The 25,501-nt window shown below is 39.9% G+C and overlaps 1 protein-coding gene across 5 annotated transcripts; it reads left to right on the plus strand.

Moving 5' to 3' along the window:
* Positions 1-9,420: 9,420 nt before the first annotated feature.
* Positions 9,421-20,232, plus strand: LOC117984246 (syntaxin-11-like). Of its 5 annotated transcripts, XR_011236992.1 has the most exons (9): positions 9,426-9,601; positions 12,356-12,445; positions 14,807-14,900; positions 17,277-17,525; positions 17,604-17,677; positions 17,738-18,055; positions 18,160-18,270; positions 18,961-19,298; positions 19,730-20,232. XR_011236992.1 is itself a non-coding variant. In XM_069500084.1 (8 exons), exons 1-8 carry the CDS (start codon positions 9,566-9,568, stop codon positions 19,030-19,032), a joined length of 1,044 nt encoding a protein of 347 aa, XP_069356185.1. In that variant the 5' UTR covers positions 9,426-9,565; the 3' UTR covers positions 19,033-19,400. The 5 variants fall into 5 exon arrangements, 4 of the variants coding, with proteins under 4 accessions (XP_069356187.1, XP_069356188.1, XP_069356185.1 ...); XM_069500084.1 differs by lacking the exon at positions 19,730-20,232 and having other exon boundaries at positions 18,961-19,400; XM_069500085.1 differs by lacking the exon at positions 19,730-20,232 and having other exon boundaries at positions 9,429-9,601; positions 17,751-18,055; positions 18,961-19,400.
* Positions 20,233-25,501: the final 5,269 nt, after the last annotated feature.

Consider the following 25,501-nt stretch of genomic DNA (forward strand, 5'->3'; position numbering starts at 1 on the left):
GCAGGTTTGCTCGTTGTTCTGTAGCCGTTAAAATCACTCTTTTCAGAGCATATTGCACCTCCTTCTACACGAGCAGCCTGTGGATCGATTACACGCAAAAGCAGTACAACGCCCTGCATGTACTATATAATAATGCATTCAGGATGCTGATGGGGCTGCCCAGATTCTGCAGCGCGTCAGGGATGTTCGCCGAGGCGCATGTAGACAGTTTCTATACTAGTATGCGGGCGCGGCGCACATCCCTGTTGCGTAGAGTCCGGTGCAGCCCCAACGGCCTCCTGAAGGTGTTTTCTGACAGGATCGACTGCCAGTAGGTACTTGAATCACTGTTGTACGATTCACGTGCTGGCAAATCGATCCTGTCCTAATTTAAATAGTTATAAATATTATAGTTATAGATTTTTTACTAACAAATAGGTTTAAGTTTCGTGTAATTACTAACACCAATATGATCCTTGTTGGTCGAAATAAAAACTTTTTTTTTTTTTATTACCGTCGACTCAGTCGGTGGATGAGCGTCCGACATGCGCGTGCTAGATTAGCCTCAGAAGTATAGAGACAATAGAGTCAGGAATCACCTACTGAGAGCCTAAACCTTAATTCGTTATCAATAAGCTAGGGCGTGGTTGAAGGTAGAAAACAAAATAAAAGATTGTATAAGGAAATAAACTGTTTTATTCAGGGAAAAATCCCTCCATATCAAAGTTTATCTTTACCATTACTTATTGCTTTATCATTAAATAATTTATTATTTCCTTTAAGAAAAATCTACCGCCAGTTCGAAAAAGCATATCTACCGAGAGAAAGAACTGGCAAGAAAAAACTCGGCGGTGTCTATCCATAATTATTGAAAAATAGATACAACTATGGTATTACCATAACATATCCAACCCACATCGGGTATAAGCATAAACTATTACAAAGGAATACCAGTTGAATAACAAATTACACATTAAACAACATACATAGTATAACAATAGAAATATAAAATCAACAATATTCGTACCTGTAGGTATGTCACAGCTTCTTATTAAAAATAGGAAAATTAATGATGTCTACCGTCAAAGCAGAGCCATTTATAGGCTGGGATTAACTCCCACCCTCTGTATAAAAATATAGTGATACCATGTAAAGATTAAATTCAATAGAGTCAATAGAGTTTAAACTCTAATAAATTTATATACTTTAAATACCACATTATACTCTATTTAAATCTACAATAACTTTATTTCTAAATTATAATAAAATCTTAATTAAGTTTCGCCATGTAAGTACCATAGATTTGCCATTTATAATCTGTTAATTGTTCTGTCACGTCTGTAGTATTTTTCTATCATTTTGACGTGCCTCTGTTTACAAATAAAATGTCTATGGTTTAGAATTAATTCTTAAGCAAAATCTAAAGAGTTTAGTAGCAATTTCAAGAAATAAATAGCAACTCTAACCATATATCTTATACGGCCAAACTGACAATTGCTTCGTTCTCGAAGCAACAAAATAAAAACAAACAATTCGTAAAGTAAATAAAGTTGCTAAACAACATCAAAACATTTTTTCAAACAACATGTCTGTGGCTTCCAACAAAATTAAAAAAAAAACATTTTAAACATGTGTGTGACACACAAAATTACCACACTGTTCACTCTCAAAAATACAAGAAATATTTTTCTCGCCACAGCACATATGTTTCCAAACAAGATATCCTTTAACCCCATTGGTTTTAAACCAATATCAAAAAATATTTTTAACACCACTGGTATTAAACTACAAAATATCCTTCAACACCATTGGTTTTAAGGCAACATCGTAAACATCATAAAATTGTCCCTTAACACCATTGGTTTTGATCCATATACCTACCACTATACAATTTTTCATAAATAAAATATAAAATCTAAAAAGTGTTAGCGACATTGCTTTGCCTACAGTTGAATTTGAAAAAAGAATTATGAGGGGAGGTAAAAATGGCGGCAATAAGAGCGGGAGCTATTGATTTGAAGCAGGGAAAATTAGAATTTATAATTATGTCTTGAAGAAGTTAATAGTTTAGAACTAAGATTGAAGTTTATTAAGTATTGTCTAAATGGAATAAAGTCAGTTCCTATAAGTTGGGGATATTTTTATTAGTTCCGAAGTGAAGATTACTCATCGCCCACAATTTTGTGAGTACCTATTTTTATTCGTTTATTAAAGTACCTATGTACTTTGAGTGTTAAATTGAGTTTTGATTTTGTCTCGACTAAAATGCAGAACATAGATATTATAATAATTTATATTTTAAAATATTCAAATGGACTTTAGGAAAAGTCCGGAATCATAAACAATAGAGTAGTATTATATTAGGGTATAGAGTTATCACTCGCGGAAAATATTATACGAAACCATCAAGGAAATCAGCACTCCTAGTAGTTGGTGTACGAACTAATTTTCTTAGATATACCCATAACTATGGTTCTGTTGTTCTGCTATATATAGCCCTTATCCTACACCTATTGTTGTTATAATTTTTCGAGGTTATTTTGATACAAGTTTATCTCTTTCATTGTTGTTGCTTAATATTTAACATAGTAACAATGAAAGAGGTAAAACTTGTGTCTAAGTTGAGTGTGAACTATTTAAAACAAAAGTAATATCATCACAATATCTTTGTTTTATTAAACTTAATAAAGTATAACATAGCATTTTAAATTAAAAAAAAAACCAGTAACGTCGTGTCTAGTGTTTACTGTCCAAATTCTGGACGAATCCGAATGAAAAATGTAGTAAAACACACCGACCAAAAAAAAGGGTAAAAAAAAACTGGGTGAAACATAAAATAAAGGTTTATTTATTTATTTTTTTTAGTTTACGGCCCTGGATAACAGTCCTTTAAGGCCTTTATTTATTAACTACACTTCATTGACCACAGATCGATTACTTTTTTTTACTGGTTTTACGGCTCTGGGTTCTAGCTCTTTTGAGCCTACCAATAACTTATAGGATAACAATATACTTAGTAGATAATCTATGGGATAACCTAACCCGGGAGAATCTGGAAGTGAGAAAAGTTGTATGATGTCAAACTAATTAATGTCGATTTATTATTTCATCAAAATGTAGAAATTTAATAATTTTAAAATGAATAGGGCATTAGGAGGCAATCAATCAGTTTATTGATTTATAAAATGTTTATAAGAATTTATATTACAGTCGAAATTATTAAAATAATACACTAGGTATATTTTGATTATTTTAACAAAAAAAATATATATGCGTATAACGAAACGTGTAACGATTCTAGAGAAAAAGTAGGTACCTATGCCGGCATTAAAAATAATCTTTGGTATTGCTACTACAAATATTATTAGCTGTTGATGTACAAACTACCTATATCAGTTCATATTTCCATAGTTTTGTTCGAAGTAAAAAGCACCGTGACATAAACGTCGTTAACACTTTTCCCGATGATAAAACAGTTTAAAACACTCACTAATGCCTTGTGGTCCACGAACAACATATCAAATATACCTACACGTAAAATTCATTCTTTTTATCCATGATTTAAGCAAAATTTTTATTAAAAATGAAATGAAAACAAAATTAAGATCCACAGAGTAAACTAAAATGCTAGTTTGACGTTTCGCATTCTTTAATTTCTTTAGACATTGCAACCACAGACGAAAAATGTATGAATGTCAGGGACCGTACACATCGATAATTCGTTCAGAATCGGAAATTGATCGAGTTATTTAAATCAAATTATTTTAATATAGCATTGTGTACAACAGAATCGGCCCCATTGTTTACGAACCATCAATAGATATATAAAGTTATTTTATATTGCGTTCTCGTAATAGTGTTTACGGACTTATAAGTTTTGCAAGTGCATAAAATGAAAATATAATTCTTTACATCAGAGTTAATTCATTCAAACGTCCACATTCCCAATATAGTTAGTTCAGCAATAGCGCATCACTAGAGGTCAAGTCAAAATAAAGTCACGTGATCAGTATCGCCATATTTGTTATCTTTTTGGATCAATCATAAATTGGAATGCAGCTGTATAGGTGTAGTATGCATATTTCGATTCGTTCCTTGAAAAGGCAAAGGTCGTAGACCATGCAGCCTGGTGAATCGTAGATGACTTAAAATATTTTAATTGTGATATAATTTTTTGTAAAATTAAAAAAAATTACTAAACAGCACATTAAAAAAAAATCTGAAAAAATATATATTTGCGCAAAAAATTATGCGCGGGAATCGTAATAAAAAAATTAATCTTTTACTCTTGAAAGTTAAACGTTTTTAAAACACGACAATTAACAATAATAAATTATGTACCACCTTTTAATGGTGATTTTGTTGCTGCTTTGTTTTTATTTCTGTTTCAGCAAGAATCTGTAATGATGATCAAGATGTAAATGCGGTACAATTTAAAGATCATAGTTTGATAAAGAGATTGATGTCATACAAGAAACAAAATTTATAAGCTATTGAAATATGCAGAAGATATTACTTATAGCAAAATGTGCCATGTTATTGCCAGGACGTTGTGGATAATATGATGACGATCACGATAAGACAATGAGACTATTAGTTTGCGGCCATCAGGTTGGTGAGCGGGCCACCATGGCGTAAATGATATAATTAATTAAGATGATGATTAAGATGATGATTAAAATGACGATTAAAATGATGATTAAGATGATAAGAGAAAGAGACTATTAAGTTTGCGACCATAGGCTAGTGAGCGGGCTGCCATGGCGTAAATGATATAGTTAGTTAAAGATGACAATTAATAATAAGTGAGTATATCTCTTAAGTTACACTGCATTTACACATTTAAAGAACTCAGATACTGCTTAATAGTTTTTATTTTGTTCCTTTCAGGCATCATTGACGTAACGATCGTGGATATTTTACTGATGTCATGACGTTGTGGATATGATGACGATCACCATAAGAGAATGAGACTATTAGTTTGCGGCCATCAGGATGGTGAGCGGGCCACCATGGCGTAAATGATATAGTTAATTAAGATGATGATTAAAATAATGATTAAAATGATGATTAAGATGATAAGAGAATGAGACTATTAAGTTTGCGACCATAGGCTAGTGAGCGGGCTGCCATGGCGTAAATGATATAGTTAGTTAAAGATGACAATTAATAATAAGTGAGTATATCTCTTAAGTTACACTGCATTTACACATTTAAAGAACTCAGATACTGCTTAATTGTTTTTATTTTGTTCCTTTCAGGCATCATTGACGTAACGATCGTGGATATTTTACTGATGTCATGACGTTGTGGATATGATGACGATCACCATAAGAGAATGAGACTATTAGTTTGCGGCCATCAGGATGGTGAGCGGGCCACCATGGCGTAAATGATATAGTTAATTAAGATGATGATTAAGATGATGATTAAAATAATGATTAAAATGATGATTAAGATGATAAGAGAATGAGACTATTAAGTTTGCGACCATAGGCTAGTGAGCGGGCTGCCATGGCGTAAATGATATAGTTAGTTAAAGATGACAATTAATAATAAGTGAGTATATCTCTAAAGTTACACTGCATTTACACATTTAAAGAACTCAGATACTGCTTAATAGTTTTTATTTTGTTCCTTTCAGGCATCATTGACGTAACGATCGTGGATATTTTACTGATGTCATGACGTTGTGGATATGATGACGATCACCATAAGAGAATGAGACTATTAGTTTGCGGCCATCAAGTTGGTGAGCGGGCCACCATGGCGTAAATGATATAATTAATTAAGATGATGATTAAGATGATAAGAGAATGACCATAGGCTAGTGAGCGGGCTGTCATGGCGTAAATGATATAGTTAATTAAGGTGACAAGTAATAATAAGCATTATTGACGAACGATCATGGATGTTTTACTGATGTCATGACGTTGGGGATATGATGACGATCATAATAAGAGACTGAGACTATTAGACATTGACAATGATCATGAATATTAAACTGATGTCTATGTCTGTCTGATGTGTGAATGAGGACATTCTAAGAAAAGGATGGCCGAAACGAAATAATTGTTCGAATGTAACAATCATCCAAAGAAGTGGTTTGGTTTAAACAAAGATGGTGATTATGAGATTAAGATATAAGTATGAGTTTGATCAAATGAGAACCCCTGCCAAGAAAAGATGAAATTCTTCGAATGCAACAATCAACCAAAGAAGCGGTTTAGTTTAAGCAAAGGTGATGATTATGAGATTAAGATAAAACTATGAGTTTGATGGAATGAGAACCCTTGTCAAGAAAAGACGAAATTCTTCGAATGCAACAATCAACCAAAGAAATAGTTTGGTTGAAGTAAAGATGGTGATTATGAGATTAAGATATAAGTATGAGTTTGATGAAATGAGAACCCCTGCCAAGAAAAGATGAAATTCTTCGAATGCAACAATCAACCAAAAAAGCGGTTTAGTTTAAGCAAAGGTGATGATTATGAGATTAAGATAAAACTATGAGTTTGATGGAATGAGAACCCTTGTCAAGAAAAGATGAAATACTTCGAATGCAACAATCAACCAAAAAAATAGTTTGGTTTAAGTAATTATGTTTAGGTGATTATGAAATTAATATAAAGTTTGATAAAATAAGAAACCCTGACAAGAAAAGATGAAATTTTTCGAATTCAACCAAAGAAGTGGTTTGATTAATGAAAAGTTAGTGATCATGAAATCAAGATAAAACTATGAGTTTGATAGAATGAGAATCTCTTTCAATTGAGCCTGAATGTCTGAGGACAGACATGAAGTCAGAATGGCCGATTGTTAGCGACATTGCTTTGCCTACAGTTGAATTTGAAAAAAGAATTATGAGGGGAGGTAAAAATGGCGGCAATAAGAGCGGGAGCTATTGATTTGAAGCAGGGAAAATTAGAATTTATAATTATGTCTTGAAGAAGTTAATAGTTTAGAACTAAGATTGAAGTTTATTAAGTATTGTCTAAATGGAATAAAGTCAGTTCCTATAAGTTGGGGATATTTTTATTAAAAGGTAGTAAATAAAAACATATGAAGGTAGGTACCAAAAATTAAAATGTCAAAAAATATCACACAAAAATAATTTACATTAAAAAGATCGTCAAAGAAGTAATCAATATCAAAAATAGTTAAATACAAGAAAATCCATGTTCAAAAATTAAAACATTTCAAACATCAAAAACGTCAGAAAATAAAAAGTATTATTCAAAACAAAAACCTACGGAATTAAAAAATATCAAACACAAGTGGGTAGTCAAGAATCTCTAAACTCCAATATTCTAAATTTAGGTTTCAGGTTTAACCATAGTCCACCACGCTGGCCAAGTGTGGATTGGCAGCTCCATTACATCACATTACGTAACGGTGGGTATATATAAAAAAACAATGACATCAAACAATCAGTAGCTACTAGACTTAGCGGCATAGCAACAGGATAAGACATCAGCAGCCTAACCTATCCTTATATAAAAACTACAAAAATAAACTCCAACAAAATTTCTTAATTATTGTAGGTAGGTATCACAAATCTTTCATCTCTACGTTTCGCGAGTGAGAACTCCGATGCAAAGTCAATAGCAAATTTACAAAAATGGCCACGCTAATCGCGTTTCTGATCAATGAATCATCAACATTTAACGAATGATGGAATGTGTATTTCTGAAACAAAACTACAACAAAAAAAAATTTTTTTTTTTTCTTTTTTTTTTCTTTTTTTTTCTCTGTTCTTTTTTTTCTCTGTCATTATGTAACACATAAATAATTAATAAACATCTATTCGGCCAACCTGAAAAGTACTTCGTTCTCGAAGTACTTACATAGGAAATGCCACAAGAATACCAATATAACTAAAAAAAAGTAAGATGACTCATCACTCGTAAAACAATATTCAATGATTCAATGTCAACATCACTATCTTATAAATTACAAATATACGCAAAAATTTTATTTATTTAGTACCCACATCTTTATTTCTATAATACAATTAGTTTTAAAACAAATAAAATGACGACAGGTACTTTGAAACTGTGTTACTACATTACACAGAGTATTAATAGGTCCATGATTACGCAATAAAACTTTCTAAGGCCTACCTGCCTGAAAAATTGTCTTGCAAAAAAGTTTTAATTCACTTTCACTTTTTTTTTCATACCATATTTTCATATTAAGATTTCCAGATTTAGGGTATCCAATGTCCATTGTGGTACCTCTCGTGGACGTCAGTCATCACAACGCCTGTTGGAACATCTTTGATGGCTTTTCACAAAGCCATCCGAATTCGCCGGTATTTCTGAAACTTGTACAAACTGCATTAGAAAAGGCACAATTCAGCCATATCGTATCCCACTTCTGATGCTAGATTAGCCTCAGAATATAGAGACAATAGAGTCAGGAATCACCTACTGAGAGCCTAAACCTTAATTCGTTATCAATAAGCTAGGGCGTGGTTGAAGGTAGAAAACAAAATAAAAGATTGTATAAGGAAATAAACTGTTTTATTCAGGGAAAAATCCCTCCATATCAAAGTTTATCTTTACCATTACTTATTGCTTTATCATTAAATAATTTATTATTTCCTTTAAGAAAAATCTACCGCCAGTTCGAAAAAGCATATCTACCGAGAGAAAGAACTGGCAAGAAAAAACTCGGCGGTGTCTATCCACAATTATTGAAAAATAGATACAACTATGGTATTACCATAACATATCCAACCCACATCGGGTATAAGCATAAACTATTACAAAGGAATACCAGTTGAATAACAAATTACACATTAAACAACATACATAGTATAACAATTGAAATATAAAATCAACAATATTCGTACCTGTAGGTATGTCACAGCTTCTTATTAAAAATAGGAAAATTAATGATGTCTACCGTCAAAGCAGAGCCATTTATAGGCTGGGATTAACTCCCACCCTCTGTATAAAAATATAGTGATACCATGTAAAGATTAAATTCAATAGAGTCAATAGAGTTTAAACTCTAATAAATTTATATACTTTAAATACCACATTATACTCTATTTAAATCTACAATAACTTTATTTCTAAATTATAATAAAATCTTAATTAAGTTTCGCCATGTAAGTACCATAGATTTGCCATTTATAATCTGTTAATTGTTCTGTCACGTCTGTAGTATTTTTCTATCATTTTGACGTGCCTCTGTTTACAAATAAAATGTCTATGGTTTAGAATTAATTCTTAAGCAAAATCTAAAGAGTTTAGTAGCAATTTCAAGAAATAAATAGCAACTCTAACCATATATCTTATACGCGCAGTTGAAGTACATCTACACAATAAACATGCATACTTGCTTGTCAGTAGTGGCTGTAGGTAGGTACGACACGGTAGGTAACTAGACCGCTGACTCTGCCCGGCGCGCGGCGCGAGGTGCGACCTACATGCTGCACGCCGCGTCACCGCACAGTGTACACGCGTCACCTTCGGCGAGGTGAGGCGCGCGTGATATCACTCGCTATCAGGCGAGATTAGATACCGCCGCCGCGCAGTGTGCCGTGCAGCGCCGCGCAGTGCAGTGGGCACGCAGCATGAGGAGCAAGGACCGCCTCGACGAGCTGCGCCACGTGAGTACAGCACGTCCGACTCACGTAGTTGTGCTGCTCGGAGAACAGTGTCGTCGTGTCTGTCCATCTGTCAACGATTCACTGATCTAACCTAACGCCCCCGCGCTCACCCGGTGCGGGATGGCGAGGGCGACGTGCGGGTGCGCGCCGCGCGGGGCGGCCCTCCGCCTCGTATCCCGATTGCCATCTCGACCTGTCGCGCACTATAATACTTGGTTGCACAATTCTTCGCAAATTACTTTTTATTACACACTAAACTCTCCAATTCATAAAATTTTAAATCAATTGAATAATTATCTCGTTCATGTAAAACCTCTGAGGCTGCTGCAAGAGTAGCCATGACGTCACAAGCTAGTTATGTTATAATATTACGTAATTGTTATTACTACTAGATAGTGTGGATAATATAAGTGCAATTTCGAAATGTAGGAACACTCGGTAGATGCCGAGTTTCATGTTTTACTTATTTACCAGAAACCTGTTGTTATTAGTTAATGAGATTTGTTATTAAATTAGCAAGTAGGTACATACCTAGGTAGGTACATAGGTACATAGGTACATAGGTACATAGGTACGCAGCAGCAAGCGTTATCAACTATAAATAATTAATTAATTGCACTTTAAAAAGCATAAATGACATAACATAAAGGCAATTTGTGAGCAAACCAGTGTAATGTATGACGTGGTGCAACGCTGGTGGAGGGCGACCAGCGACCAGCGACCAGCGACCAGCGACCAGCGACCAGCGACCAGTGAGCACGGCCGGTTTGTACTAAACAAACGCGGCATGATAGTGCAAAATGTCGAAAAAATACGACTGTGGTACGGAACCCTCGCTGCGCGAGCCTGACTCGCACTTGGCCGTTTTTTTTTTATTAGAAATGAAAATTCACAAACCCTACAAACTTCAGTCAAATAATATAATAACTTAAGAGCTTCCGAGACGGTCAAGCAGCGACTTCACGTCAATCACGTACATTTTTGCTTGAGTCAAGCATTCTGACCGTTTACAATGTTTGCTGGATGCTTGAGTCAAGCATTCTGACCGTTTACAATGTTTTCTGGATGCTTGAGTCAAGCATTCTGACCGTTTACAATGTTTGCTGGATGCTTGAGTCAAGCATTCTGACCGTTTACAATGTTTGCTGGATGCTTGAGTCAAGCATTCTGACCGTTTACAATGTTTGCTGGATGCTTGAGTCAAACATTCTGACCGCTTACAATATTTGCTGGATGCTTGAGTCAAGCATTCTGACCGCTTACAATATTTGCTGGATGCTTGAGTCAAGCATTCTGACCGTTTACAATGTTTGCTGGATGCTTGAGTCAAGCATTCTGACCGTTTACAATGTTTTCTGGATGCTTGAGTCAAGCATTCTGACCGTTTACAATGTTTGCTGGATGCTTGAGTCAAGCATTCTGACCGTTTACAATGTTTGCTGGATGCTTGAGTCAAGCATTCTGACCGTTTACAATGTTTGCTGGATGCTTGAGTCAAACATTCTGACCGCTTACAATATTTGCTGGATGCTTGAGTCAAGCATTCTGACCGCTTACAATATTTGCTGGATGCTTGAGTCAAGCATTCTGACAGTTTACAATGTTTGCTGGATGCTTGAGTCAAGCATTCTGACCGTTTACAATGTTTGCTGGATGCTTGAGTCAAGCATTCTTACCGTTTACAATGTTTGCTGGATGCTTGAGTCAAGCATTCTGACCGTTTACAATGTTTGCTGGATGCTTGAGTCAAGCATTCTGACCGCTTACAATATTTGCTGGATGCTTGAGTCAAGCATTCTGACAGTTTACAATGTTTGCTGGATGCTTGAGTCAAGCATTCTGACCGTTTACAATATTTGCTGGATGCTTGAGTCAAGCATTCTGACCGTTTACAATGTTTGCTGGATGCTTGAGTCAAGCATTCTGACCGTTTACAATATTTGCTGGATGCTTGAGTCAAGCATTCTTACCGTTTACAATGTTTGCTGGATGCTTGAGTCAAGCATTCTGACCGTTTACAATGTTTGCTGGATGCTTGAGTCAAGCATTCTGACCGTTTACAATGTTTGCTGGATGCTTGAGTCAAGCATTCTGACCGTTTACAATGTTTGCTGGATGCTTGAGTCAAACATTCTGACCGCTTACAATATTTGCTGGATGCTTGAGTCAAGCATTCTGACCGCTTACAATATTTGCTGGATGCTTGAGTCAAGCATTCTGACCGTTTACAATGTTTGCTGGATGCTTGAGTCAAGCATTCTGACCGCTTACAATATTTGCTGGATGCTTGAGTCAAGCATTCTGACAGTTTACAATGTTTGCTGGATGCTTGAGTCAAGCATTCTGACCGTTTACAATATTTGCTGGATGCTTGAGTCAAGCATTCTGACCGTTTACAATGTTTGCTGGATGCTTGAGTCAAGCATTCTGACCGTTTACAATGTTTGCTGGATGCTTGAGTCAAGCATTCTGACCGTTTACAATGTTTGCTGGATGCTTGAGTCAAACATTCTGACCGCTTACAATATTTGCTGGATGCTTGAGTCAAACATTCTGACCGCTTACAATATTTGCTGGATGCTTGAGTCAAGCATTCTGACCGTTTACAATGTTTGCTGGATGCTTGAGTCAAGCATTCTGACCGTTTACAATATTTGCTGGATGCTTGAGTCAAGCATAAACGTGCTTGACCCGTGATTGATGCGATTTTATATTTAATATTTGCTTGACGCAACGTTCGGACGTGTGTTGCAGCTGGCGCAGCAGGCGGGCGTGTACCACGACACGGTGCTGGCCGAGCCGCGCGCGCCGCTCAGCAAGGACATCGACGACCTGCTGCGAGAGGTAGGTGCTGCCTCCTCGCTGCAGGTGAGGTCCTGTCTCAGTGAGCCGGTGCGGCGTGTCGCAGCAGGCGGGCGTGTACCACGACACGGTGCTGGCCGAGCCGCGCGCGCCGCTCAGCAAGGACATCGACGACCTGCTGCGAGAGGTAGGTGCTGCCTCCTCGCTGCAGGTGAGGTCCTGTCTCAGTGAGCCGGTGCGGCGTGTTGCAGCAGGCGGGCGTGTACCACGACACGGTGCTGGCCGAGCCGCGCGCGCCGCTCAGCAAGGACATCGACGACCTGCTGCGAGAGGTAGGTGCTGCCTCCTCGCTGCAGGTGAGGTCCTGTCTCAGTGAGCCGGTGCGGCGTGTTGCAGCAGGCGGGCGTGTACCACGACACGGTGCTGGCCGAGCCGCGCGCGCCGCTCAGCAAGGACATCGACGACCTGCTGCGAGAGGTAGGTGCTGCCTCCTCGCTGCAGGTGAGGTCCTGTCTCAGTGAGCCGGTGCGGCGTGTTGCAGCAGGCGGGCGTGTACCACGACACGGTGCTGGCCGAGCCGCGCGCGCCGCTCAGCAAGGACATCGACGACCTGCTGCGAGAGGTAGGTGCTGCCTCCTCGCTGCAGGTGAGGTCCTGTCTCAGTGAGCCGGTGCGGCGTGTTGCAGCAGGCGGGCGTGTACCACGACACGGTGCTGGCCGAGCCGCGCGCGCCGCTCAGCAAGGACATCGACGACCTGCTGCGAGAGGTAGGTGCTGCCTCCTCGCTGCAGGTGAGGTCCTGTCTCAGTGAGCCGGTGCGGCGTGTTGCAGCAGGCGGGCGTGTACCACGACACGGTGCTGGCCGAGCCGCGCGCGCCGCTCAGCAAGGACATCGACGACCTGCTGCGAGAGGTAGGTGCTGCCTCCTCGCTGCAGGTGAGGTCCTGTCTCAGTGAGCCGGTGCGGCGTGTTGCAGCAGGCGGGCGTGTACCACGACACGGTGCTGGCCGAGCCGCGCGCGCCGCTCAGCAAGGACATCGACGACCTGCTGCGAGAGGTAGGTGCTGCCTCCTCGCTGCAGGTGAGGTCCTGTCTCAGTGAGCCGGTGCGGCGTGTTGCAGCAGGCGGGCGTGTACCACGACACGGTGCTGGCCGAGCCGCGCGCGCCGCTCAGCAAGGACATCGACGACCTGCTGCGAGAGGTAGGTGCTGCCTCCTCGCTGCAGGTGAGGTCCTGTCTCAGTGAGCCGGTGCGGCGTGTTGCAGCAGGCGGGCGTGTACCACGACACGGTGCTGGCCGAGCCGCGCGCGCAGCTGCTGGCCGCGTTCAGCTGTACGGTGCGATGTAGCTAATGCGGCGGCCGGCCCTCGTTGTGCTAATTAAGCTTATTAATTGTTGACGCAGCGCGCCCGGATCCAGTGAATTTATTCGCGGACTCTACATTTCATTGACTCTAGTTCGAGTTGATTTGATTATGTTTATAATAGCGAGTATAAAACGCGACTAATAAGCTGGAGATGTGGCGCAGACGTGGCTATGGTGGTTAACGATTTGTACACTAAAATTTTAACAGTAAAAACATACCTTCATCTTATCATCTCTATCATCTTTGTTATATTTCTATTGTTTTGGTTTTGGTGTACAATAAAGAATATTTTACTTTTACTTACTTTCCTTTACCTTGGCATATTTAATTTTTTTTAACAGATACCATTACTTTAGTGGCTAATATAATTTTTATTTATTTATTTGGAAAACAAACAGCAAAGTATACATTTTACATAATTTTAACGTTAGTCTAAATAATTTCAGCAAGTCAGTAAAGTTTTAACAATAAAGTAAACTACATTTCCCGATCGGGTAGACATATTCATTTCAATTTTGGCTCGCGTAGAACAGTTGTAGGTAAGGCTTGCAGCTGCAATGTGGAAACGAATTAGATAGATTTCCTGATTTTAGATGCAAAACTCCCGTAAGTACTTATATAATATATCAATAATATCGATCGAATGTATCGAGATACAGTCGAGCAATGTAACGTTGATGTTTACACGAGCGATTAGCGCCGTGACCTAGTGTGTGTCATGTGTGTCGTGTGTGTCGTGTGGTTATCGCTCGGACATACGACGTGTCCCCCGCGGCCTCCAGCGACGCGACACATGACGTCATCGCTCTACTCCACATTCATATTGGAACTCTGAAACACGCTGTATTTGTCCGAGTGTACCGTTTCATCTCAATGTGAGGCACGGACAGATTTCTGAACGCATTGCATGCAATAGGTGGAGGAGAGTTTGATGACCTTGTAGGAAACTGACGGCGTGACTCGCCACGTGTAGGGGCCGCAGTGCTGCAGCAATGTTGTCCGCACGTGCTGCAGCCAGCTAGTTGTCGTGTTGCAGGTGGAGCCGCTGCGGGCGTGGATCCTGGACGTGGAGCGCAACACGCAGCTCATTCGCCGCCTGCACGCCGACCCCACCTACACCTCCAACCGGCGTGAGTACCTCCCACGACGCAGTGCTGCGCAGTGCGACGCAGGCTCCGCAGATATATAGACCAGAGAACTAATTGCTTTTTACAAAACCTAACTTATACACACACACACACACACAAGCATTCACACACTGTTGTAATTTTATTATTGTATATACCTACATTTATTCTAAATCTATTCTGTTATAAACACTAAAAATTGAAAAATAATTTAATTTATTACCGAATATATTATGTATACAAGAGTTAATATAGTTCCATAATAATATTTTTTGGGGTCGGTGCCAATGAGGTGCCATTGTGGAGTCCCATAAAAATATGAAGTCTAGACGATTCGCGCAGCTAAAGCTAATTGGCACCGGCACCAAAAAGTATTATTATGGAACTATAATAACTCTTGTATACATAATATATTCGGTAATAAATTAAATTATTTTTCAATTTTTAGTGTTTATGTAACGAAGTCGGTTATTATTTTTTTTGTAAAAATTTTTTATTTCACAATTTTTAGTGGCCCCGTGGAATTATGCTATGACTGGTTAAAAATCTACTGTTTACTAAGCTATTACACTGATCGCGAGCAATTTACTCTTATCCGTTGAGGAGTTCCAGTATCTATCTTCGAAGATGTTCATTAGATCTTCACCAAATTGAAATGGGACCAACTTTGAAGTATACCCTTTCAAACAAAAAAAGAATTTTCAAAATCGGTCCAGGCGTTTTTGAGTAATCGGGGAACATACATAAAAAAAAAAAAAAAAAAAGATTCCGACGAATTGAGAACCTCCTCCTTTTTTTGAAGTCGGTTAAAAATAGTTTTAATTATTTATTTATTTATTTTTATTTATTTTATATCTAATTAGAACGGCAGTGCCACTTACACTAACTAGATGATTAATAATAAATTTAAATACAAATAAAGGTACAAGAAAAAAGACATAAAATACAAAACGATAAAAGATCAAAGAATTTTGAATATGTACGCTGAGAACATTGAATGACATATTCATGCAATGCTCTCAGCGTACTTCAGTAACTCCCGAACCAGTATTATAGACCCATCATTAAATGGGTCCCATTGAGCATTATTGTCCAAAAGCGCGTTGAATGATGCTAATGAACGGGGTATAGGTGACATAGATCTAGCAACAGTGCGATGATGTGGGACCACGAAAAGTTTATTTTTTCGTGGACGAAGATTACTGTTGGATTCAGGGACACGTATGCGACACAGTTGGTTATGAAGTTCTGGAGCATTAACATCTCCTCGCAAAATTTGACACATAATTTTGAGTTGGTCGCAAATGCGTCTGACCTCCACGGAGTTGAAACCTAAGCAACCTAACAGAAATTTGGTTGGGTATAGGAAAGGATAATATCCATAGCAACGTTTATACAGGTATCTTAGGAAGGCCTTTTGTACTTTTTCTAATATAAGCCCGTACTTTGCCTCGTACGGATGCCAGACACAGGTGCTTGTTTCGAGCTTGCTTCGGACTAAGGCGTAATATAGTAATCGTATTACCAAAGGACTATGGAAGTCCCGAGAGTTGCGTAGTACAAATCCTAATCTTCGAAATGAGTCAGCTGCTACGGTGTTAATATGGTCATGGAAGGTCAATTTTTTATCAAAAATTACACCTAGGTCTTTCATGTTCTGTACTCTGGGAATAGGGATTCCATCCATTTTATATTCATGTATCAAAGGATACCGAACTTTACCAAAGGTCATAACTGAACATTTGTCACGATTGAACTCCATTTTGTTCGCTTTACTCCAGTGATATACAGCTGTAAGATCGCATTGCAACTTGAGACAATAATAATAATTATAATTTTAAGTAATCTCTTTTGGCCTTCTGTTATACCTAGATTTAAATTTAATCAATAATTATGTATTTACGCTGTTGATTACTTTCAAATAAACAAAATAAATAAATAAATAATAAAATACTAAATCCTAGTGTGAAAGTATACAGTAGAAACAATATGTTTGCGTGCCTACAATATTATGAGCTCAACCTGACCAGTGACACGAGGCACCAGTCGTGTCTCAATGAGTGACACGAGGCACCAGTCGTGTCACAGTGACATGCCGGTTAATTTGCTTTTGTACACACAGATTATCGTTTAACACACAAGAGATTCAAAGCTCATGTTATTAGAGCCTTTCAAATGAAATGAGTTTGCTCAAGATGAGGTTCCCAGGCGTAGAGTACAGCGTAGAGTACAGCGTAGAGTACAGCGTAGAGTACAGCGTAGAGTACAGCGTAGAGTACAGCGTAGAGTACAGCGTAGAGTACAGCGTAGAGTACAGCGTAGAGTACAGCGTAGAGTACAGCGTAGAGTACAGCGTAGAGTACAGCGGGTGCGGCTCAGAGTTGCAGGAGCAGCTGGACGCGCTGGCGACGGCGTCGCACGCGCTGGGGCTGAAGGCGTGTGGCGCGCTGCGGCAGCTGGCAGCACGCGCGCGGTGCGGCGCGGCGAGCGGCGCGGCGAGCCGCATGGCGCACCTGCAGTTCGCGGCCACGCGCCGCCTGTGCGACGCCGCGCTCGCGCGCCATGAGCATGCGCTGCAGGCGCTGCGCGACCAGCAGCACCGCCTGCTGCACGAGCAGATCAAGCTCAGTACGTTTCCTCATCTCCTCACATTACGTACGAGGCACGAGAGGACGTCCAGTGTCTCACAACGACGCTTTGTTGCAGCGAATCTCACCATATCCGAGGAGGAGTGCGAGCACCTGCTGGAGTCCAACAACATCGCGCTGTTCGTGGACAACGTGAGTGACGCCCAGCTTCTCCATCTGTAACCAACCTTCCAACCTCCAACATACATGTAGTCGTCGGTTGCAGCTGCACGCGGAGACGGCGGAGGCGCGCCTGGCGCTGCGCGACGCGGAGGCGCGGCGCGACGAGCTGGCGCGCGTCGAGCGCTCGCTGCAGAGCGTGCGCGACCTGTTCCTGCAGCTGGCGCACCTCGTCGCCGCACAGGTGCGTCACCCGGCAGTCGTCGGTTGCAGCTGCACGCGGAGACGGCGGAGGCGCGCCTGGCGCTGCGCGACGCGGAGGCGCGGCGCGACGAGCTGGCGCGCGTCGAGCGCTCGCTGCAGAGCGTGCGCGACCTGTTCCTGCAGCTGGCGCACCTCGTCGCCGCACAGGTGCGTCACCCGGCAGTCGTCGGTTGCAGCTGCACGCGGAGACGGCGGAGGAGGACCTGTTCATGGCCGTACTCCGACTGACTCAACAAATGATTTGGTTGCAGCAAGAGCAGATCGACAGCGTGGAGTTCTACGCGCTGCAGGCGTCCGAGCACGTGGAAAGCGGCGGCCACGAGCTGCTGCAGGGCACCGTCAGCCGCCGCAAGACGAGGAAGGTACGACACTAGGCCCTAGGGGCTCGTCTGTCGAATGCACGTCACAGTATCAGCATGGTTTCATAAACAAACGCTCCATAGAAACCAATCTCTGTGAATTACTAGACGTAACCTTAGACGCGGTGGATAATGGTTTCCAGGTCGATGCCGTGTATACCGATTACTCCAAGGCTTTCGATAAAGTATCGCACGACATTTTAATTACCGAATCGGCAGCGATCGGTATACACGGTGACGTCCTGAGATGGCTAGTGTCCTATCTGCGCGAGCGTACCCAAGCAGTGGCAGTCAAAGGGTACATTTCAACCTTTATACCCATAACGTCTGGCGTCCCGCAGGGCTCTCACCTCGGTCCTTTACTATTTAACATTTTTATAAACTATGTTTCAAACTGTATTAAAAACTCTGATCTGATTCTGTATGCTGACGACACACAAATTTTCAAAATAATTAGGAACGAAAAAGACTGTTTAGGCTTACAGGAAGATTTAGATCGCATTAGTAATTATTGTAAAGATAATGGTTCACATTTAAACATAGATAAATGTTGCATTATTTTCCTTCACGAGAAAAAATAAGAATGCACCGTTCCATAGGTATTTCTTACTTAGTAAACAATTGCGGAGGGTTGACGAGGTGAGAAATATTTTGGTCGCTAATTAGTCATCATTTTTTTGTTTCATGTTACAGAAAAAAATGGGGCTCATCATTTGCCTCGCGGCGGGCTGCCTCGTGGTGCTGCTCGTGCTCGTGTTGAGCTGAGGCTGCTTGCTACTTAGTACTAGGTGGACATGTGTTGTGACAGTTCACTACGAGCCAGACGCGTGCGCTTCGGAGCACACGGGAACACTTCGTTCCCGCAGCGGGCTGCCTCGTGGTGCTGCTCGTGCTCGTGTTGAGCTGAGGCTGCTTGCTACTTAGTACTAGGTGGACATGTGTCGTGACAGTTCACTACGAGCCAGACGCGTGCGCTTCGGAGCACACGGGAACACTTCGTTCTTGCAACAAGAAGGAGCGCAAATGACGACGTGCGTAGTCCTCTACGTAGCCTGCGTAGTCCTCTACGTAGCCTGCGTAGTCCTCTACGTAGCCTGCGTAGTCATTAACTATATTATAATTTAAAAACATTTTATTTATTGTAATATTTAAGAACCTAGTCATAATATAACTTTTAATAATAAATGAGCGATGCTCTAAACATAATACCCTGTATAGTCCGTACAAAGTGACTTCTCACGCACCATTTTAAGTATAGAGTTAAAATTATATAGGTCAGATTTATTGGTTATAAGTTAGAGGTTACAGGATCGAAAGTACGGTTCACCTTTAAAATAAGGACTAAAATCGTACTTTTGATATGACAGTTGACACAAAGTTAATAGAACGCGTGAGAAGTCATTTTGTACACATAATACAGTACGCTTACAAAGTACGCTTATAAGTAATTATTTTTATATAGGTATTTGAAGGAAGGAAATAAAAATAATATGATGTAGACATAGATGTGGAACCATCACCGCAGGCGACTGTAGCGCAGCGCAGTAACGCACCGCAGGCGACAGTAGCGCAGCGCAGTAACGCACCGCAGGCGACAGTAGCGCAGCGCAGTAACGCACCGCAGGCGACAGTAGCGCAGCGCAGTAACGCACCGCAGGCGACAGTAGCGCAGCGCAGTAACGCACCGCAGGCAACAGTAGCGCAGCGCAGTAACGCACCGCAGGCGACAGTAGCGCAGCGCAGTAACGCACCGCAGGCGACAGTAGCGCAGCGCAGTAACGCACCGCAGGCGACAGTAGCGCAGCGCAGTAACGCACCGCAGGCAACAGTAGCGCAGCGCAGTAACGCACCGCAGGCGACAGTAGCGCAGCGCAGTAACGCACCGCAGGCGACAGTAGCGCAGCGCAGTAACGCACCGCAGGCGACAGTAGCGCAGCAGTTACCAACACATTAAAAAGTTGTTTTGAAATACGATAAATCTTTTATTGATAAACTTCGTATCCATAACCACAAATCAATAATAACCATCAAAATACTCAAATCAATTCGGAAATCTCGCAGATATCGACGTATATACTCGTAGAACGGTTTCGGAACGGCTGAACCTATTTTGACGGGACTTTCACAGACAAATAGAGGATTAATCAAGGAGCAACACAGGCTAATTTTTTAACCGCCTTTAAAAAAGGACATGATGAGTTTTTCTACCTATATACACCGAAATCTCCGATTTTAGATTTTTAGGGCTCCGTACCTCAAAAGGAAAAACGGAACCCTTATAGGATCACTTTGTTGTCTGTCTGTCTGTATGTCTGTGCGTCTGTCTGTCAAGAAACCTACAGGGTACTTTCCGTTGACCTAGAATCATGAGATTTGGCAGGTAAGTAGATCTCAAAGCTGACATTTGGGGAAAAATCTGAAAACCGCGAATTAAGGGTTAGATCACTCAAAAAAAAAAAATTGTGGTCATGAACTAATAATTAGTATTTTCAACTTTCGAAGTGAGTGATTATATCAAGTGGGGTATCATATGAAAGGTCTTCACCTGTGCATTCTAAAACAGATTTTTATTTATTTTTATGCATCATAGTTTTTGAATTATCGTGCAAAATGTCGAAAAAATACGACTGTAGTACGGAACCCTCATTGTTCTAGCCTGACTCACACTTGGCCGGTTTTTTTTAAACCGGCCTCCAACCAGTTACATAGTGAATAGAAATTGTCACCCGGAGCCGCATTCAGAGCTGTGTATTGACCATAGATTAATTTGGTCTCGCTCCGCTCTACTAGACACCGCCCCACAATAGCTTCTCAAGTTCTCAAATGTTCTCAAACGTGTCAAATTATTGACCGAGTGTGTATTGTCTATCTGCCAACAATAATGTGTCATGAGTGTGACCAACTTGTAAATTGTACCCAATTACTGGGCGTCCAGTAGGTAGTTAAGTTACTGTTATATTATGAACTTATGAATGTTATTATGTATGTACTTGACATAAATCGTCTACGTGCATGTTTTTGATATCTAAATAATAATAATTGTAGAGCGGAGCGAGATTAATCTATGAATAATTCCTATTCAACATATTATACCTAGTCTAATGTGCCAACGCTGCGGTTCCCAGGGAGAGGTCACCACCCTAGCACCCTAGCACCCTAGCACCCTAGCACCCTAGCACCCTAGCATCCTAGCACCCTAGCACCCTAGCACCCTAGCACCCTAGCACCCTGGCATCCAAACGTCTGCTGGGCTTTCAAACGAAGTGCCCAGCGCATTGACACGTCTTCAAAGAACATCGGCGTGGGATTACCTGAATGTTTTAGGAAGTGTCTAGAAATGTGACCTATGCAAAACTTAGTAATTTAATTAGTTAGTTTGTTATACAAAATTAGTTTTGGAAGACTTTATCGTACATTAAATTATTAAATTAATAAATTATTATTTGACTAGCTTATGCTCGCGACTTCGTCCGCGTGGACTACAAAATTTCAAACCCCTATTTTACCCCCTTAGGAGTTGAATTTTCAAATATCCTTTCTTAGCGGATGCCTACGTCATAATAGCTATCTGCATGCCAAATTTCAGCCCGATTCGTCCAGTAGTTTGAGCTGTGCGTTGATAGATCAGTCAGTCAGTCAGTCAGTCACATTTCCCTTTTATATATATAGATTAAATTCATATCCCGTGTTGGTTATAATGACAAAACATTACCAGAGTTGCCACTTTACAAAAAGTTACCTTTAAAATAGGTATTTCGTTATTATTAAGTAATAAATAAAACTGTTTATAAATCAATGCTTACAAACTATATTTATTATTGTGCTAACTATTACCCGCAGCTTCGCCCCCACGTGGCTCAAGGAAAGAATAATTATTGAGGGTTTGTTATAACAATTTTTGATGTAATAGTTGGTTTGTAATGGTTGGTTAATGGGAACAGTTTATTTGTCTGAACCTTAACTGGCTTTACGGCTCTAGGCTCTAGTGTAACTATACTCATGCAAAAAATTACATCAATCCGTAGATCCGTTTCGCATTTATAACATTATGGTTAGGTATATTCCGTAAATGCATTAACGTAATGTTACCAGAACATCTCTACACAATGTCCGATACAAAACTGTAGTGCACCTAGACTTGTTAGATATCAAACCATCGCACTTATATCCGCGCTTATTTACAGTCGGTACATGGCAGAAAATAATGTACATCAACCTTTAGAATGAGATTTCGGTTTTGTAGGGCGTTGTTTCTGTCACTCATACCTATGTGACGTTTTGTCAGTCTCAACGACAGAGGCAATGCTCTACAAAACCGCCACCTCTTTCTAAAGGTTATTATTTTCTGCCGCGTAGGTACTGTATATTAGTGTTGAATTTACTGGACGTCTAAAACGTTGAATATTTTTAAGGATAAAACATGGTAAAAATTGGGTTAAAAGAAATTTATACCTACAAATTAAATAATAACTTCAAGACTTGTATTTCAGTTGTATTCACAGTTTTTTTCCAGTTTCTAGTTTATCTTTAGTTAATCACAAGCTGGTCTATATCTACTGGTGTGTTCTGGCTCTATCAAAATATGAGAGCCTTGCTCCGGATTGGTTGCATATTGCCTTTCTAGAAGAGGTAGTTACCAACTATCCGTGATTCATAGGGATCTTGGTTCCATTGTCAAATCGGAATTGTTTACGTGCATAACAACTAAACTATAATCACAGACTAGTACATCATATTAAATACTGAAATAGATCTTTTATAGACAATGCTAATGCCAATGGCATATAAAGGACCATTGTTTAGTAGGTAAGTATCTTAGCTGTGTTCGTCCCCTACTCTTTGTGCGCATGCGCGTGATTCGTGCATTTGCAGTTGCAAATGTTACTTGTCAGAGTCTCTGACTCACGAATTGAGCTGTTTTTACTTGATAATATTAATGCATCAATCTTGCATATACTACCAATCAAAGAGTATGTAACCACTAAAACTATTTCTACTTTTAAATTAAAACTAAAAAAATACCTTTTAGATAAGCAAGTGGAATTCCAGGATCATGTGGCGGAGTTCTCATTTCTGTAGTTTCATGTATACAAGTATTATGTGTATATATTTATATATGTGTATATGTATGTATATATAGCTGTGTTTTATATATTATACACAAACTTAACCTGGTGTTAACATTTATATTAAGATAATATTTATATACCTATAATATAATTATGTATGTGTGCTTAGTCTTTGTTTTAGTAATAACTAGTATAGTTACAGTCTGTGTTAGTATAGTCATTAATAAGTATAGTTGTTAGTTAGTGATTTTTTATTTTATTAATTTTTTATGTTTCCGTGTGTTTCATTAGTTTATAATCCGTGGCGTCACCCGGTTCAGGGTACCAGCTGAAAATCAGCGCTGTATGTCCTTGTGCAACAAGGCATACAGCATAATGCTGAGCTGGGACCCTTTTTTCGGGTTGTGCCACACAATATAACAGTTTGTTCCGGCGCTTCTTTTGCTTGTTCTCAGGTGGAAGAAGCGCCGGAACAACCAGCTCTTAGCTTTAAGTTGTGATGTGTGGCATAATTTGTATTAATAAACGTCTTTTCTTTCTTTTTTTTTTTTTTTTTTTTTCTAGATTTTTGTAGAGGGTTTGTTTACAACCTAAACATGTCACCCTCATAGGAGCAAACATTTCATTATGTTCTAACTTCTAAAATTTGAGTACGTTTTATACAGCTTGCACAGTGCTCTGGCCTCCTTAGACAAAGGGAGGGCCAAAACACTGTTACAAGTACCCACATCTCTCAAGTCAATATTAAACCTATTTATAAAATTATGCCTTTCTATTTCGTTCCGGACACACTCCACTAAGACGTGATACACATCCTCGATTATATCGCATTCTGTGCATTTTGGCGAGTTTGATTTTCCAATAAGGTATGCAAATCCGTTCAGTGGAATGTGACCGGAACGTAGTCTTAAAGCTACTACAATTTCGAATCTACTTAACTTAGCACCAATAAACCACGGTTGCCGAGGGAGGGATGGCTGTATAGTCTTATACCATATGCCTTTGATGAGAGATCTCTGGTCAAAATGTTCCTTCCACATATCAAAACATCTTTCTTTTACTAAAAAAATTAGATCACTGAAATAGGGTAGCCCATCAAATGACCAGTCAGAATACGATGCTTCTTTGGCTAGGTGGTCGACTTCCTCGTTACCTGGCAAGCCTATGTGAGATGGGATCCATTGTAGACATAGATACTTTTTATTAGATAAGATCTTAAGGATTGATTTTATGATATCATATGCTAGTGGTACACCGCGAAAAACAGTTGTAGTACATTTCAACATATGCTGAAGGGCACTCTTTGAGTCCGTAAGAATCACATAATTGCCAGGAGCAAGGGAGTCAATATATGCCACAGCTTCCGCTATAGCCACCAACTCAATGTGCATGATAGACATATTCGAATTAACTCGTAATCCGACCGATGTTCCCGATTGAGTGTCTAAGAAAGCCATACCAGAACCATCCTCTCCTTTGCAACCATCCGTGTAAATCCTGTAGAAATTTTCATATTTATCGGCAATGTAATGCATACAAAGATTTTTTAACACATTCTGATTGTATTGCCTTTTAGCGTTCTTGATCGTCTCAATCTCCGTGTTAACTACATTTGTTAAATCCACATTGCTGATCCAAGTATCTAGGGAAAAACAGTCCAAATTATTACTCTTATGAAATGCGGTGTGTTTGAACTCGTCGTGAACTAAAGCTAATAAAGGTTTATTTTTGCATCTCCAATATCTATCTTGACAAAGGGCACTGAGAACACTAAGTGTATTCGCTAGCTCACTTTCCGAGATTGATACCGACTTAAACCAAAACTTCCCGGCCAGGTAGTATCTTCTTGTACATAAGGGTTGGAGATATAGCTCCGATTCCATTACATGAATCGGCGTGCTTCTGATAAAACTACCAACAATCCGCATGTATTGGTTCTGAATTTTATCCAACTTACTTAAGTGTGTATTACAGCTGTTTGCAAATAGGAAGCTAGCATAATCTAATCGGCTTCGTACTATAGCAATGTACAATTTTCTTAAATGGGTTGGGTGAATGCCCCACCCCGGCCCTACCAATACTTTAAAAACATTAAAAAACTTTGAGCATCTTTCTTTTAATTCATTAATGTGTTTTTTCCACCTTAGAGAATAATCTAACCATAG

Source organism: Maniola hyperantus, chromosome 8 (assembly GCF_902806685.2).
Source record: "Maniola hyperantus chromosome 8, iAphHyp1.2, whole genome shotgun sequence".
Taxonomy (NCBI): Eukaryota; Metazoa; Arthropoda; class Insecta; order Lepidoptera; family Nymphalidae; genus Maniola; species Maniola hyperantus.

Excerpts from the sequence above, each read along its gene's own strand:
- LOC117984246 (XM_069500084.1), top strand. The coding sequence starts at position 9,566 with ATGAGGAGCAAGGACCGCCTCGACGAGCTGCGCCAC. Across the intron at positions 9,602-12,355 it reads GCCTCGACGAGCTGCGCCAC|CTGGCGCAGCAGGCGGGCGT; the intron begins GTGAGTACAGCA and ends CGTGTGTTGCAG. Across the intron at positions 18,271-18,960 it reads GCCGCCGCAAGACGAGGAAG|AAAAAAATGGGGCTCATCAT; the intron begins GTACGACACTAG and ends TTCATGTTACAG.